Below are 17,248 nucleotides of genomic sequence, written 5' to 3'. Positions count from 1 at the left end.
TAAGATATTCAACATGCGACGGCTGAGGATACATAAGAATTCTGCCCAGTGCTGTAGCAAATACTGCAGCAACCGAGCCAACCATTAAAAAATAGTCAAGATCATTAGGAGAGTTTATTCACTCAACTACTTTATATTCTCATTGATTTTATCCTTGAGATTGACGTGATAATTTACTTTGTTGCATTTTATTTATTACGTTTTTATTTTAATTAGTATATTAGTTTCATTAATTGTTTATTTTAATTTAGAACAAAATTTGCACTGTTAAGATTGTTGTAGCAAATATGATAACATCAATCCCTGTGGAGACGATCTTGAATACTCATCACTTTATTACTTGTTGTGTACACTTGCACATTGACACCAATAGCATTAGTATTTATACCCAACAATATTCATTGATGCTATGATTTCCTCGCCTATAGTTCTAATATTGCAAATAAAATTGTTGCTTGTAATTTGACAAAAGGAAATATTCTTTCACTATTCTCTGCATTTTAACCCATGATCTGACAGTTTGGCTTTCTTGTAATTTTTCTTCAATTCTGTATCAATTGCCACTATGCGATGCTGCGCCCTTCAATTTAAACACCAGTAGCTTAACCCACTTCTCTTGAGGAATCTCCATATACCTGAAGAAATTCTCTACTTGTGATATTACATCCATAAATCCTTCAATATGGCTCCCACCATAGAAGTTTGGAAGATCCACGTTAATCTTGTACTCTAAATTTCTTCCATACTTTCATAATCCACCAATTTGTCCTCCACTGAATCGCTTACTAAGACCTAATGCATGCGCATAGGCATTCATCTCGCAGGCTTAGGATAATGAGGTATTCCATCATGATTGGTGCCCTGAGGAACTACTTCACGATTAACTCCCTAGGTACTTCCTCACGGTCCATTCTTTGAAGTACTTTCTTGTGATGAACTCCTTGCCCTTGATCAATCTCCCAATTCATATTGTCGAGATTAAGCCTAATACTATTGAGTGATTGCTCTATTGCCTTTATTCTTAGGTTACTAGCTTCCTCATTGACTTGCTAAGTTGTTTCTCTGGCTATCTATATGACAACATCCATAATCAATGCGTGCAACCCTTGATCATTGCCATTGAGATGGTTGCTCCTTTAATTGTTTAGTCTTACCATGGTGACAGTTGAAGTTGTTCTGATACCAATTGATGATGAGAAAGCGTCAAAGATTGATAAATAAGAGAAACAAGGTTTTTAAATTATGAAAATATTATTGAGAAATTTGAATGAACAAAACTAGGAGTTTGATGCATTTTTACACTAACCTTAATCACTAGGAATTTACCAAAATAGTCAATCAAAAATATTATTCTATAGTAAAATTCTCCTAATCTAAATAAGGAAAACAAAACAAATAACACCCACATCTGATATCTAAAAAAAAAAAATCCCGAAAGCAATAGGAAAAATAGAAAAATAACTTAAAACTACAAATGACCAAGAAAGAAATAAATTTTTTTGACTTGACCACAAGGCAACATGGTAATAAGTTTTAGTTCATCTCATCGCACGTTTCGAAACAATATATTACACACAAAAAATAAACATTTATAGCCCAAATTACCACCTCTAGAAAATGCATTGCCCATCCTACTCAACCATCCTACATTAAATAAAGATATTCACTAAAAATCATTTAATGGATCTTTAAATAAAGATATCCACTAAAAGTGGACTCCATTAAGAAAAGGAAAAATCACCAAACTTATGGCAACCTACCACCAAACCTTTTCCTCTATAAAGCCTTAGACATCTTCAGCTTTTAACTTCAAAAGGAAAATCCAGGTTTTAAGCAATCATGTTGCCTCCCAACATAACTAGCATCAAAACCTCGTCAGACGGTGTATGGCAAGGCGATAATCCTCTCAATTTCGCCTTCCCATTACTGATCATACAAACCACTTTAGTTCTACTCACCAGCCACTGTCTTGCCGTTCTCATCAAACCCCTTAGACAACCCAAAGTCATTGCTGAAATTCTTGTACGTTTCCATCTCCGTTCATCACAATAGTCATTATATAGAGTATTTCCGTTTGCAGACATCTGGTCAATAACTCTTTCTACAAAGAAATACTGGAAAACTTAAAATTTGATAAATTGTCAAAGAATTGCATAACAATACAATAAAGTTATTTTTTTCTTTTTTGGGTCTTCTAACCATATTAGAAGTTTAAGAAAATCTTATGTGCTTCATTAAAAATACTGCATCAACTTGTACTACTACCCAATAACATTATATTATGTGTAATTTATGTTACAAAGCTAACAGATATATAAGTTAGTAGTCATATTATTATAGGTTGGTTGTATGTATATCCAATGTACAAAAGATCTTTTCTATTTTAGAGAGTTCTCGCTAAAATTTGGACTTGAATTTTCTATCATATACTATTTTCGTGTTCTTGATTTGTGATTTTTTTTTTCAGGGTGGAATTTTGCTTGGCCCATCAGCTCTAGGAAGAAACAAAGAGTATTTGCACCTAGTGTTTCCTTCATGGAGCACTCCCATACTTGAATCATTAGCAAGCGTTGGCCTACTCTTCTTTCTTTTCCTTGTAGGCCTTGAGCTCGACTTGAGCTCAATCCGCCAGAACGGCAAAAGCGCTTTTAAAATAGCACTTGCAGGAATCACACTCCCCTTCCTCTTCGGAGCTGGAGTCTCTTTATTTCTCCAAAAAGCCGTCCACGGAGAGAACAAAGTAGGCTACGGTCAATTCATCATCTTCATGGGCGTATCCCTTTCCATCACAGCTTTCCCTGTACTTGCCCGCATTTTAGCAGATCTCAAACTCCTAACCACCCAAGTGGGTCAAACCGCCATGGCCTCAGCAGCCTTCAACGACGTTGCTGCATGGATTCTTTTAGCCCTAGCGGTTGCCCTGGCCGGCAAAGGCTCTGGCGCAGAATCCCATCATCAGAGCTCATTAATATCCATCTGGGTTCTCATTTCCGGAGTCGCCTTTGTAGCTTTCATGCTAATTGTTGTACGTCCTATTATGGACTGGGTTGCTCGCCAATGCTCATCTGATAATGTTTTAGTTGATGATGTGTACATTTGTTTAACTCTAGTTGGTGTTATGGTGTCAGGGTTTTTAACTGACCTTATAGGGATCCATGCAATATTTGGTGCTTTTGTTTTCGGGCTGACGATTCCGAAAGGTAGCGAATTTGCTGTGAGACTGATGAAGAAGATTCAGGATTTTGTGTCAGGTTTGCTCTTGCCGCTTTACTTTGCATCAAGCGGGCTAAAAACTGACGTGGCGAAGATCCGGGGCATCGAGGCGTGGGGACTATTGGTTTTGGTTATATCAATGGCGTGTGCTGGGAAGATTTTGGGAACTTTTGTAATGGCTCTGCTGTGTATGATTCCAGTGAGAGAGTCTTTAGCGCTTGGAGTTTTAATGAATACTAAGGGCTTGGTGGAGCTTATTGTTCTTAACATTGGCAGGGAGAAGAAGGTGAGATTCTCTTCTAATCTCGTGATAGTTTTATCACTTATTTTCTCAATTTATTAACCACTAATCACATAAATAAAATTTATTTAAAAGAAAATCATATTATGAGAGGATCCAGATATAAGTTTATTGGCATATGTCTCGCTACTTTCTTTAAAGAAAATAGCGACTGCACCTTTTTTGCGCACTATTTTTTGAATTTTAATAAATAGTAATGTTATAAAGTTAGAACATAAAATTCATATCATAAATGATGTGGCACTTAATGTGTTTGATGCTATAACTATCACATTAATAATAACATAAATAGTTAACTAATAACATCCAGCCGTAATTAATTAATAACTCATTATTCAACATACAAACTTTATATTTTTTTATATTTTATTAATTATCTAAAAGGAAGAGGAGTGGGCAAAACCACAAATTAACTTTTTTCGCTTCACTCTCAAGATCCGAACAAGAGTACATAGCCAAAGAGAAAAGAATTGAAAACTTTTTAGTCAAACACTTGAGGTTAGATTCTTCTTTTATACCTCAATTTTGTAATGTTAGTATTATTGTTTTGATAAAAACAATAGTAGCATATCCTATACAATTATAGTATAATTGTCTTTTGAGAGTTTAAATAAATACAATAATATCAGAGCTAGAGCCTAAATACGTACAATAACAATAGCACTGCTGAGTGTCTATATGTTAAGTCAACAAGAGGTCAATTAAGAGCCACGTTGGATAACAAAACTATTTCTAGACACTTAAGATGGTGATGAAGTTTGCTCTGACGATTCTATCCGTGCACATATTCAGAACTGAATATGATTGTATGCGCATATTTGTTATGAGGGCACGGCTGTTATGATTGCTGAGATTTGTGTTTTATAGTGGCTCATTAAAATATTGTTCTTTCGTGTCCTGTCAGTTTCATCATCACTGTTAGGCTATAAACTCAATAATCAGCCATAAAATGATTGAAGTCTCCATTATTTTATAGTGGTGAAAGTCGAGGTCAAAATAGCTATAATTAAAAGTTTTGGGTTTTTTCAGACAAGCTAAAACATTTTTCAAAGCAATGTTGTTTTATCTTCATCCCTATTTAGTAAAAAAAATAATAATAATAATTAAAAAAGTAAAACTTGCATATGGAGTCTGTGGAGAAAAAATAAATAGATTTATGGATTGACATAAAGCTTAGGTAAAATGCTATATGCGTACTTAATGGTTACACGGGAATCATATTCGAAGTTTTGGATAATACAAATGATAAACTGCTAACGAAGGTGATGAACATAAAGAATCAACAATAAATTGAAAGTTGGAAAAGTTAATTAAGGCGACTGCTTTTGCTTTACTGCAGGTTTTAAACGATGAGATGTTTGCTATTTTGGTCCTGATGGCGCTCTTCACAACTTTCATGACAACTCCAATGGTAATGGCCATCTACAAAACCTTTCGTCCACTCACTCCTCAAAATCAACGAGGATTAGAGCGACAATTGCCTGCTGCCAAGGACTCAAAAGATGAATTTCGAATCCAAGCATGCGTACATGGTCCTGAAAATGTGCCTTCACTCATCAAGCTCACAGAATTAATGAGGACTACCGAGAAATCGACACTCAAACTTTATGTCATGCGACTTGTTGAACTCACTGATCGCTCGTCTTCCATCCTTATGGTTCAAAAAACTCGAAAGAATGGCGTTCCATTCATTAATCGGTTCCGCCAAGGCATGTCACATGATCAAATTGTCACCTCATTTGAAGCATACAAACAGCTGCGAAGAGTGACTATTCGTCATTCAACAGCAATCTCGGCACTGTCCACCATGCATGAGGATATCTTTCATGTCGCGGAGGCGAAGAGGGTGGCAATGATTGTCTTACCCTTCCATAAACAATGGAGAAGGGAGGGTGAAGAGGAGATAGCTAGGGTTTGCCACGGCTGGAGAGAGGTCAATCGGACGGTGCTACAGAATGCACCATGCTCGGTGGCTGTGCTTGTGGACCGTGGATTCGGCTTTGGATCTGATCAGACGGTGGCAGAACCAGCTGCTACCGCGCTGAAAAGGGTATGCATTATATTCTTCGGGGGACCAGATGATCGCAGAGCTCTGGATTTAGGTGGAAGGATGGCAGAAAACCCAGGAGGTAAGGTGACTCTCGTAAGGTTCATCGGTCAAGCTAGTAGGGCGGCAACCAGCAGCATTGCTGAGAGGCCAACATCAGACATAAGTACAGAGAATGGCAATAGCTTCTCAAGAGAGAGGGAGCTGGATGAGGCTGCGGTGGACGACTTCATGAGGAAGTGGGGTGGATCGGTGGAGTATGAAGAGAAGGTGATGGCCAACGTGAAAGACGAAGTGCTAAAGATAGGGCAAATTAGGGATTATGAGCTTGTTGTAGTTGGGAAAGGAAGGTTCCCATCAACTATCGAGGCAGAGCTTGCAGACCATCAGCCTGAAAATGTGGGTTTGGGACTGATCGGAAACATTTTGGCTTCATCAGATCATGGCATTTTTGCATCTGTGCTTGTGATCCAACAACATAATGCAGCTGACATAAATGAGGCTATTGTGTAAAATACGTTTCCCGACAAGAATTATAGTACACTAAAATCTCCATAATATCTCTCTATTATGATACTTTATATCAGGATAACTTATACATATATATATATATACACTGATGCACACACACATTTATATATACATGTATGTATATATATGTTAGACCGAAGAGATATCTAATATACTTAAACAAGTTTATAAATCATCATTTTGGGCCACTTAATGCTTGAATTGCATATATCAATGTCAAACTCAAATCTTTCTCTGTGCATACGAATAAAAATTGATCCACAGAAATGCAAGATAGTTGCTGTTAAGTTTGAGGATGAAGCTGAACTTGGATCAGCTCACTTGGGAGTGCCAACTGGAGCTTACTTGATTACCAAGAATGATGCTCACACAAGTAAGGTGATGCAACACACACGTGAAGAAGAAAGATATCCAAGTTGGCAGAACAATTACACAGAGATTCCTCAACCATTATGTGTGTAACAATCTAGTTATAGATGAGCGGCTGAGATTTAAATAGATAACACACGCATTACTTGTTTTTAGTAATTGTAAATCTGAGTTGTTGAGCTGTATGATAAATCTGATCAGCTATATAAGTCAACAGCATTGTACATTGCAAAATAATAAAACAGTTACAAATTCATTACTCAAAATTCTCACATGGTATCAGAGCTCTGAGAAGCAACAATGGCGAGTAATGAAAATCAGATCAACAGTAATGGAGCTTCGAGCTCAACCATAAACACTAATCATCTTTCAAATGTTAGCACCTCTGTTCTTAACTCACTTGTCTTCAACACGCCAATAAAGCTTACCAATAACAATTACTTGTTGTGGCGATCTCAAGTGATAGCTACGATCAATGCAAATGATCTGGAGGATCTGATCGATAGCTCAAAGAGTCCACCTAGTCGAGTTGCGATCAACATTGACAGTGATCAAACTGTGATCACAACTCCAAATCCACAGTTCCAGATCTGGAGAAGAAATGATCAGCAGCTGATGAGCTGGTTACTCTCAACTTTAAGTGAAGAAGTTCTTAGTGCTGTAGTTGGAGCAAGGTCTTCTCTGGAGGTATGGCAAATTCTTGTAGCTCAGTTTGGAGCTAGATCCAGAGCCAGAGTTCTGCATTTGAGAACTCAAATTCAGACCACAAGGAAATGATCTACCTCTATTCATGAGTACTACACAAAGATGAAAACAAATCTTGATGCTCTGAGAGCTGCTGGAAATAATATGACTGATGAAGATTTTGTGCTGTGCTTGCTTGCTGGCCTTGGATCTGAATATGATTCAATTGTTACAACTATTAATGCACAACCTGAAGGCACATCTCCCTCTGATGTGTATGGCATGCTGCTGAGTCATGAACATAGAATCGAATATCAACACTCTGTTAGTCATATGGATTATCAAGCTAACTTAGCTTATCACAGAGGAAATCAAAGGAGGAGCTGGCAGCCGAACAACAACTATGGTGGAAGGCCAGCTGGAAGCTCAAATGGAAAACAACCTGGTGGATACAATTTCAATCAGAATATGAATTCACCAGACAAGTTCAAAGGCAAGAATCCTGCTGATGAAGAAGAACCTAAGGGACCATGCCAGATCTGTTTCAGGAAAAATCACACTGCTACCAACTGCTGGTACAGGTTTAAGAAGAATTATGTACCTAATCAAGCACTTAACAGGAGGAGTGCATATATTGCTGAAAATGGAGGTCACAGGGATGGAGCCTAGTATCTTGACAGTGGTGCAACCAACCACATCTCAAATGACTTTAACAATCTCAACATCAGCTCTGAGTACAAGGGAAGTGATCAGCTGGTAGTAGGTAATGGTACTAAACTCAAAATAGTTTCTGTTGGTCACTCACTGCTCAGCACACTTGATTCACACACATAAACTCATATCAAACTTAACCACATTCTTTATGTTCCAGAAATAACCAAAAACTTGATTAGTATTTCACAATTATTGCATGATAATGATGTCTCTATTGAATTTCATAAAACTTGCTGTGTTGTCAAGGACAAGAGAAGGGGGAGTGTTCTTTTGAAAGGAATAGCTAAAGGTGGATTGTACAAACTGCTGAGTTTGCCTCATGATTCCAGTCAATTCAAATCCATTCTATTGTCTTCAATTACTACTCCTAGTCTACTTACAGTAAATAAAACATCTTGTCCTGAGTCTATGTTGTCTGTCGGTTGTAATGACAATTATACAAGCAATAAATTGCTTGATCTTTGGCATATGAGATTAGGCCATCCTAGTGTCAGTGCTCTTGTGAAAACTTTATCTGCTTGTAATATTCAATTTGGAAATAAAACATCTGGTTTATCATTCTGCAAAGCCTGTCAGTATGGAAAACAACACAGATTATCTTTCAAACATAGTGAAACAAAAACCTCAAAAGCCCTTGAGATCATCCATAGTGATCTTTGGGGTCCTGCACCCACTGAATCCCATCAAAGTTTCAGATATTATATATCCTTCATTGATGATAAAACCAGATACACATGGATTTATGGATTAACTCACAAGTCTCAAGCACTCACAACATTCATATCTTTCAAAAATCACGTTGAGAAAAGTCTTGAATTGAAAATTAAAACCTTACAGTGTGACATGGGGGGGGGGGGGAATACAAAATCTTTGAACCATACCTGAAACATGAAGGTATTTCTTTGAGATACTCATGCCCATACACTCATCACCAAAATGGGAAAGCTGAAAGGAAACACAGACACTTGGTAGAAACTGGATTGACTCTTCTTGCTCAATCTGGATTACCCTTGAAATTCTGGTGGGAAGCCTTCTCAAATGCCACATTTCTCATAAACAGAACTAGCACACCTACCTTAAATGACAAGACTCCTTTTGAATTCCTTTACTCAAAGAAACCAGATTACTCTCTCATCAAAACATTTGGTTGTGAGTGCTATCCTTTCATGAGACCTTACAATAAACATAAACTTGATTTTCATACCTCCACTTGTGTAAATCTAGGATTCAGCCAATATCACAAAGGTTATATGTGTCTAAGTTCAACTGGAAAAATATACATAGCAGCACATGTAAACTTCAATGAGAATTCTTTTCCTCTCAAAACAGATCCAAAATTCATAAAGTCAAACCAGAACAAACCATCTGAGTCTTTAAATTCCTTTAGCAAATTCGTCACAGTGACTTTTCCTTCTGACAGTCACAATCATGAGGCACCAGCAGTAAGTACAAGTTCATCTGAAAAAGAAATTCATGATCTCACTCTCCCTAATGATCAAAATTCTAACAACAATCACAACCAAATTCTTCCAGAGCAAAATATTTCTTCAAACCTACACACAGAAATTCAAGATACCCCAGAGTGTTCTTGTGCCCCTAAACACAATGAAGCTCAAAACCAAAACACTGAAATAACTCAAACCACTTCTAAAATTAACCCTTCACATCCCATGATTACTAGAGCCAAAGCTGGCATCTTTAAGCCTAAAGCTTACAACACTGAAAAAGCTTTGTCCTTGGAAACACCATCAAGTGTTGCTGAAGCTTTAAGTGATAACAACTGGAAACTAGCTATGCAGGATGAGTTCAGTGCCTTGGTTAGAAATTAGACCTGGTGTTTGGTTCCACCAGAACAACATATGAAACTTGTGGGAAACAAGTGGATATTTAGAGTAAAACAAAACTCAGATGGAACAATAAACAGATACAAAGCCAGATTAGTTGCAAAAGGTTTCCTACAAACTGAAGGTGTAGATTATCAGAAGACTTTCAGCCCTGTGGTGAAAGCAGCCACAATAAGAATTGTTCTAAGCATGGCTGTGATCAATAACTGGAAGTTGAGACAAGTTGACATTAATAATGCCTTTCTAAATATGGAGTTAACTGAAATTGTTTATATGCCTCAGCCTGAAGGCTTTGTGGATACAGATCACCCAAGATATGTTTGTAAGCTAAAGAAGGCCCTCTATGGTTTGAAACAGGCACCAAGAGCCTGGTTTGATAAGTTAAGATCAGTACTTGAATCATGGAATTTCTGTCGAGCAAAATCAAACACTTCACTGTTCTTCAAACAAAATGAAAATGAGCTGATCATCCTACTAGTTTATGTGGATGATATCATAATCACTGGAAGCAATAATGTTGAAATAGAGCAACTTATTTGTAATCTGGGAAATGCTTTTGCTCTAAAAGATTTGGGTCAGCTTAACTTCTTTCTAGGCATTGAAGTCACAAGGAATGAAGATACTCTGTTTTTGTCACAATCAAAATATTTGAAGGAACTACTTACTAAGTTTGATTTAAAGAACTGTAATGGCTCAGACACTCCACTAGCAACTACAGAGAAGTTGAGCAAAAATATGGGGGAAATACATGCTGACTCAACTCAATACAGGAGAGCCATTGGAGGACTGCAGTATGCTGTATTAACCAGGCCTGAAATTGCTTATGCAGTCAACAAGTTAAGTCAATTTATGTCCAATCCTCTGCAGCCACATTGGTCAGCTTGCAAACGGGTACTCAGGTATCTAAAGGAAACAATTGACTAAGGCTTGACATTCAAGAAGTCTGACTCCTTTGATCTTATAGCATATTCAGATGCTGATTGGGGAAGTGACCCTGATGATAGAAGGTCCACTAGTGGGTATTGTGTTTTCTTAAGTGACAATTTGATTAGCTGGAGTTCTAAGAAGCAAAGTGTGGTATCTAAGTCCTCAGCTGAATCTGAATACAGAGCCATGGCATTAGCTAGTGCAGAAGTAACTTGGATATGTTCATTACTGCAAGAATTGGGATTAAAACTCAACTGTACTCCTCTGTTGTTAAGTGACAGTACAAGTGCAGCTGCAATTGCTACAAATCCAGTTCTCCATTCTAAGACTAAACACATAGAGATAGATGTTCATTTTATCAGAGACAAAGTTGAGAAGAAAGAGATCGAAATTGCTTTTGTGTCCAGCAATGATCAAACTGCAGATGTGTTAACTAAACCACTCACTTATTCCAAGTTCAGCTTCTTCAGAAACAAACTTAAAGTCTCTCCTAGAGACTTAAGTTTGAGAAGGGATGTTAAGTTTGAGGATGAAGCTGAACTTGGATCAGCTCACTTGGGAGTGCCAGCTGGAGCTTACTTGATTACCAAGGATGATGCTCACACAAGTAAGGTGATGCAACACACACGTGAAGAAGAAAGATATCCAAGTTGGCAGAACAATTACACAGAGATTCCTCAACCATTATGTGTGTAACAATCTAGTTATAGATGAGCGGCTGAGATTTAAATAGATAACACACGCATTACTTGTTTTTAGTAATTGTAAATCTGAGTTGCTGAGCTGTATGATAAATCTGATCAGCTATATAAGTCAGCAGCATTGTACATTGCAAAATAATAAAATAGTTACAAATTCATTACTCAAAATTCTCACAATTGCTTCTTCCACAATGGACTCGTAAAATCTTCAGTATTTAATTTGATCATAAACAGTTTATTTGAATTATTTTAAGACAAAAAAAATACAAGGATGAGATTGCAGGCGAGGTCTCAAATTTAATTTGGTTGCGGTCAAGGGAGTAAAAATTACTCAAGGTATTAATATTAACGCTCTAATATTAGGGTATGAAGAATGATGCAACAGTTCAATAAATGTGGCATTGGAGAGTTTTGCTTAAGTACTTTTTGAAATGAAGTTATATATAATTAGTCATTATTACAACCGATAAACAGATATATAATGAAAGCAATTTAAGGGCTTGAGATCAATTTGATACGACAATTATACTAGTCAAAGAATTTTCGAAATATAAGTCCCATCCTGTTTGCTAGATCCGTCACGTGATCAGATACTGATCGATGAATAAATTGCTTTTGAGTACTGAGACCTTGGAAATTATATAATTTTTTTTTATTCTCTTAAAATCATCAATAATTCTTTTGCATGTCGATCATGATAGAATATGTAACTTTATATGATTAATTCCTCTCTTTATACATACGCCCCTTTAGCATCTATTCTCCTTTGGGCGTGCATTTAAATCTTAATGGGATTTTGTTTCACTTTTGAATGTACGAATCGCTTTGTTAATGTCGTGCACCTGCTTGTGCATTAAGAAGCCACACGTGGCTTATTAAATTGAAAACAGTCAGCGACCTTGTTGCGCTAAGGTCTTATGTATGCTTCACTTATCTTAAGGCAAGTGCTAAGTTACATTCAATGTAACTTACACAATTCATCTCAACCACATAAAATTATGGGACCCGCAATTTATGTGGTTGAGATGAGTTGTGTATGTTACATTAAATGTAACTTAGAGGCTTATCTTAATGGGATTTTGTTTCACTTTTGAATGTGCGAATCGCTTTGTTAATGTCATGCACCTGCTTGTGCATTAAGAAGCCACACGTGGCTTATTAAATTGAAAACAGTCAGCAACCTTGTTTCACTAAGGTCTCATGTATGCTTCACTTATATGCTTCTCCTGCTTCGCTTGCCAACTCATGCTTGCCGCCTCCTACTTGGTTCATTCGGTGTGGCATGTAAAGTTGAAATAAATTGCAAGCTGCTTCATATTTCTTAATTTGGAGAATCCAAAATCGATAGCAAACAAAAGAAAAATACAAGAGAAATAGAAAAGCGAATAAGCAAACCGAGAGAGAAAGAAAGAAAGAAATTAAAGAAAATAAGAAAAGTGTGAAGCCAAAGTTGAAAAGTCATAGGAAATGGAATTGGACAATTAGATTTATAAATGGTAAATCAGTTGGAGAAGTCTAATTACCTAGGAATTTATAGGAGCCTAAACGAACCCGCCAATGAGCAAGGATATGTTTTTGCAGGATTTTCACTTAGTTCAGTTTTTAATTAGTTGAGACTAGGCCCGCGACACATATTGCTTCATGGTTTGCATTTTGAGCATATTTATGTTTATATATGTATATATTTAAGATGCATGCATTTATAGTGAGATTTGAAGTGTGCAACTTTCGAATATGTTTGCAAATGAGACACATATGTGATTATATGTTTATACTCTATAGTAGAGACTTAAGGCCAATTTTATATACTTATGGATTTAATTTTTGTTACGAGCTTTAAATATGAGCATGAAATAAGTAGTATGGTGAGTTTTTACGTGGTCCGTTACTGATCCGACAAATGGGTTAGGTCGGTCAGGTCATGTCAATTTGGTATTAGAGCCTGGTTATAGATTCTGTACACTATAACATGACACATGCAGGTTTCATATATCATTAATGATATCATGATGACACAACATGTGAATACATGGCCAACCTCGCAGGAAATCTATAACAGAACTGGGTTCAGTTTTGCAAAAGAGGATAAAAAGAAACCTTAATAAATGAGATGTGCGAGTCCATTCCATATGTATTCTTATACATGTGATCACACAGATTCAGCTCCCGATAAAATTATATGTTAATCAGAAGCCAATAGTCAGATCTACTCTAGATCGATTTTTAGAAAGATTAACAGTATATTACTCTTATTGCTCATATTAAAGTTGAAATTCATACAGTCACAGAAATTATGATCGAATGTATAGTAATTTATAGATTAAAACCATTTAGAGCATTAAAGATTTAGCGAGTTCAGAGTTTTAATTAATCCAACTGAGGAGGGTCTTCGATGTGATGAAATATAACAATGAGAAGAAGTTATCCTCCATTGGATTTTTACACTAGGGATCAATGCGTATCACTGGTAGATGTCTGTGTTACATTGATGTGACAGACATGGAACTATTACCGGGATAGATTTTCAAAAAGAATTCACTGATAAATTCCTTCATATTATTTATTAGGAGGACAAGATGAATGAGCTTGTGATAGTTGTACAAGGATCTATGACAATAGAGAAGCACGAGTATAAATTTTCTAAGTTATTGATATTTTTGTCTTATTTACTGTACCAAGTGAGAGAGAGAAATGTATAAGACTTGAATGAGGATCTTCGAAAGGACATACAAACTATAGTAATCAAATTAGAATGTACAGATTTTGACACACTGGTTAGAACTATTACGAGAATCTAGAGGCATGTAGGGTTGAGTCATAACAGCACAAATGAGGCCTTATCTGGCCAATTTGTGAACCCAATAGTAAAACTCAAAGGAAAGAGATGAAGCATGGAGATTTCTTAGCTAACCAGTAGTACAATTGATGACTAAAGTTTTCTCGGGGGAAGAGACCCTTTAGTAGCAGTGACAAAGTCCATTAGAGCCATAGTGCTAATAGAAGTAATTGCTGTCAATGTAATATTTATGGCAGATATCATAGGGGACAATGCATAAGTGGTTCGTCGTGTTACTTTTATTGTGGACAGCTGGAACACTTAAAAAAGAATTGTTCGATCTTAACATTGAGCAGTAGTTTTATGCCAGATCAGGACTCTTGTCACTTTCAGAGTAGTAGTAGTCAGTTTCAAGAGCAAAGAGGTTGCTAGAGAGGAGCATCCATACTTACCAGTAGGCCTGAGTCTAGTACAAGAGAGACTAGTGACAGTCAACAGAGGAGTCAGCAAGGCAGACCATATACATAGGCACTTGTATTTACTTTGAATTAACAGGAGGCCTATGCCATTTTGAATTTTGTGATAGAGAAATGAGGCCACTAGATTATACTTTATTAATAGCTATATTGGTTAGTGATTCTTTGTTGACTGAAAGTATACTTCGAGATTATATAGTAAGAGTGGGTCATAATGACATGGTATTAGGCTTGATTCCCTTAGACATTTATGATTTTAACGAAAGAATAAGAATATAAAGGCTTGCAAACCATCATACTACAGTGGTCTGTTTTAAAAAAAAAGTGGCTTTCAGGTAATTTGGAGAATCTAATATCATTTTCTGTAAAAAGCAACAGACCATTCTTCTTATTTAATATATGTTATTTCTTCTAAACGATTACTCATAAAAAGTTGTTTCACTTAGTTAGCTCATGTTATTGATACTCGAGTCAGTGATGTGAAATTAAAAAATATTCCTTTAGTTAAAGAGTATTTAAATGTCTTTCGTAAAACCCTTCTTGGTTTGCCACTGACAGAGATGTAGAGTAGAGTTTACTATCGATTTGATTTCAAGTATGACCCCTCACTACAAAAAAAGTGATCTATTGTGATGGAAAAAAAATATCTGTATATATATAAAATCTGTCACAAAATAAATTTAGTGACAGACTATATGTCGTTGTTTATGTGTAGCATTTGCCACAGTCACTAAAACATATAGTGGCAATTAGTAAATAGTCGCAAGTATTATGTGTCACTAATACACATCTTATAGTGACAAATATAAGTTTATGACAAGTAAGGACAGAAGCAAAAATCTGTCACTAAAATCATATTTTTAGACATATAAATCTGTCACTATTTCTATGGCCTCATATAGGATGACTTTATTAGAGCTATGAAATTTAAAGTTACAGTTATAAGAATTAAATAATAAGGGCTTCATCAAACATAATATATCTCTGTGGGAACCAGCATTATTTATGAAGAAAAAGGAAAAGACTATGAGATTGTTTATAGATTACAGACAATTGAATAAATTCAATATTTATAACAAATATCCAATTTCTCATATTGATGATCTATTCAATTAGTTACAGGGTGCAACAATTTTCTCAAAGATAGATTTATGCTCAGGTTTATCATCAATTAAATATTAGAGATGCCGATGTACTTAAAACCATATTCAGGAATCCTTATGGGCATTATGAGTTTCTAATGATGCAATTTGGGGTAGCTAATACCCCATCATTATTTATAGATTTTGTGAATCATCAGTTGTTTTATTCCTATTTAGATTGGTTTATTATTGTATTTATTGATTACATCTTGACATTTTCAAGTAATAAAGAGGAACAAGTAGAGCACTTGAGGATTTTTTTACAAATCTTGAGACATTGGTAGCTTTATGCTAAATTTAGTAAATGTCAATTCTGGCTAAATAGAGTTGTACTCTTAGGCCATTTGATTTTGGTTGAGGGTATTTATGTGATCCTTAAAAATAGAAGTTGTAGTGAATTAGGATTGCTCGACTAATATTGTAGAGATCAAGAGTTTTCTTGATTTGGCAGGGTATTACCGAAGATTTGTTAAATGCTTTTCTAAGATAGCTTTACCTTTAACGAAGCTGACAATAACGAAAGTGAAATTTGAGCAAACTTATGAACAGTGTTTCCAAGAACTCAAAATAAGATTGACTTGAGCTCTAATTCTTACACTTCCATTACGTATTAAGGGATTCATTAATTTACAGTGATGCGTCCAGATAGGAATTAGGTTGTGTATTAATTTAGCTTAGAAATGAAACTATCTAAACTTTTTGATTGTTTAGACATTAGAACTGAATTGTTTGACACACGATCTAGAGCTCACAATAGTGGTGTTTGTATTAAAGACATATAAGCATACTTATATGGAGTTACTTATGAGATTTACATATATCACAAGAGCTTGAAGTACTTATATTCACAAAAGGTATTCGATCTGAGATAACAAATGTGGGTTGAGCTGATTGCATATTATAATTGTATTGTTGATTACTATCCAGGTAAGGCAAATCAGATAGTTGATGCTCTCAGTAGGAAGTTTTCGAGTTTAATATCCCATTTAAAAGTGTTGTATCTTTCGTTTCATTAATTTGAGAATCTTTAGGAGCAGACTTAGTAGTGGTTTATTCTGGAGCACTTTTACCTCATTTATAAGTTTTGGCCTTGTTTACGATAAGCTATGGGTATTACATTAAATTTTACTAAAGCTTTTCATCCACAGACTAATAGACAATCAGAGAGGGTTATTCAGATTTTAGAAGATCCACTTCAGCATGTAAAAGTAATTTGGATACATACTTGCCCTTGATATAGTTTACTTATAATAATAGTTATCAAACTAGTAATCAAATGCAGGATTCCAATCTGTTTGGATGATTCCAAGAAAGGCAGTTGTTAGATCCACAAATTGTTTAGAATACTAATAACAAGATTATATTCATTAGAAAAAAAAATTAAATATAGCACAAGACATATAAAAGAATTATGCAGAATAGTGTCAGAAACCACTTGAGTTTTATAGAGGGTAATAGGATTTTCTTACAAATTTCTCCCTGAAAAGGTGTGCATCTATTTGCAAAACTTAGGAAGTTGAGCC

At 35.7% G+C, this 17,248-nt stretch overlaps 1 protein-coding gene across 1 annotated transcript; it reads left to right on the top strand.

Moving 5' to 3' along the window:
- Positions 1 to 1,799: 1,799 nt before the first annotated feature.
- Positions 1,800 to 6,140, top strand: LOC102630960 (cation/H(+) antiporter 20-like). The gene is made up of 3 exons (XM_006480719.4): positions 1,800 to 2,022; positions 2,468 to 3,499; positions 4,854 to 6,140. The coding sequence occupies exons 1-3, from the start codon at positions 1,840 to 1,842 to the stop codon at positions 6,072 to 6,074; spliced, it is 2,436 nt and encodes an 811-aa protein (XP_006480782.1). The 5' UTR covers positions 1,800 to 1,839; the 3' UTR covers positions 6,075 to 6,140.
- The last annotated feature ends 11,108 nt before the right edge of the window (positions 6,141 to 17,248 follow it).

The sequence above is a fragment of the Citrus sinensis genome, chromosome 6, assembly GCF_022201045.2.
Source record: "Citrus sinensis cultivar Valencia sweet orange chromosome 6, DVS_A1.0, whole genome shotgun sequence".
NCBI lineage: Eukaryota > Viridiplantae > Streptophyta > Magnoliopsida > Sapindales > Rutaceae > Citrus > Citrus sinensis.
The sequence above is the reverse complement of the archived record's forward strand: the minus strand, read 5'-3'. Positions and strand labels throughout refer to the sequence as shown.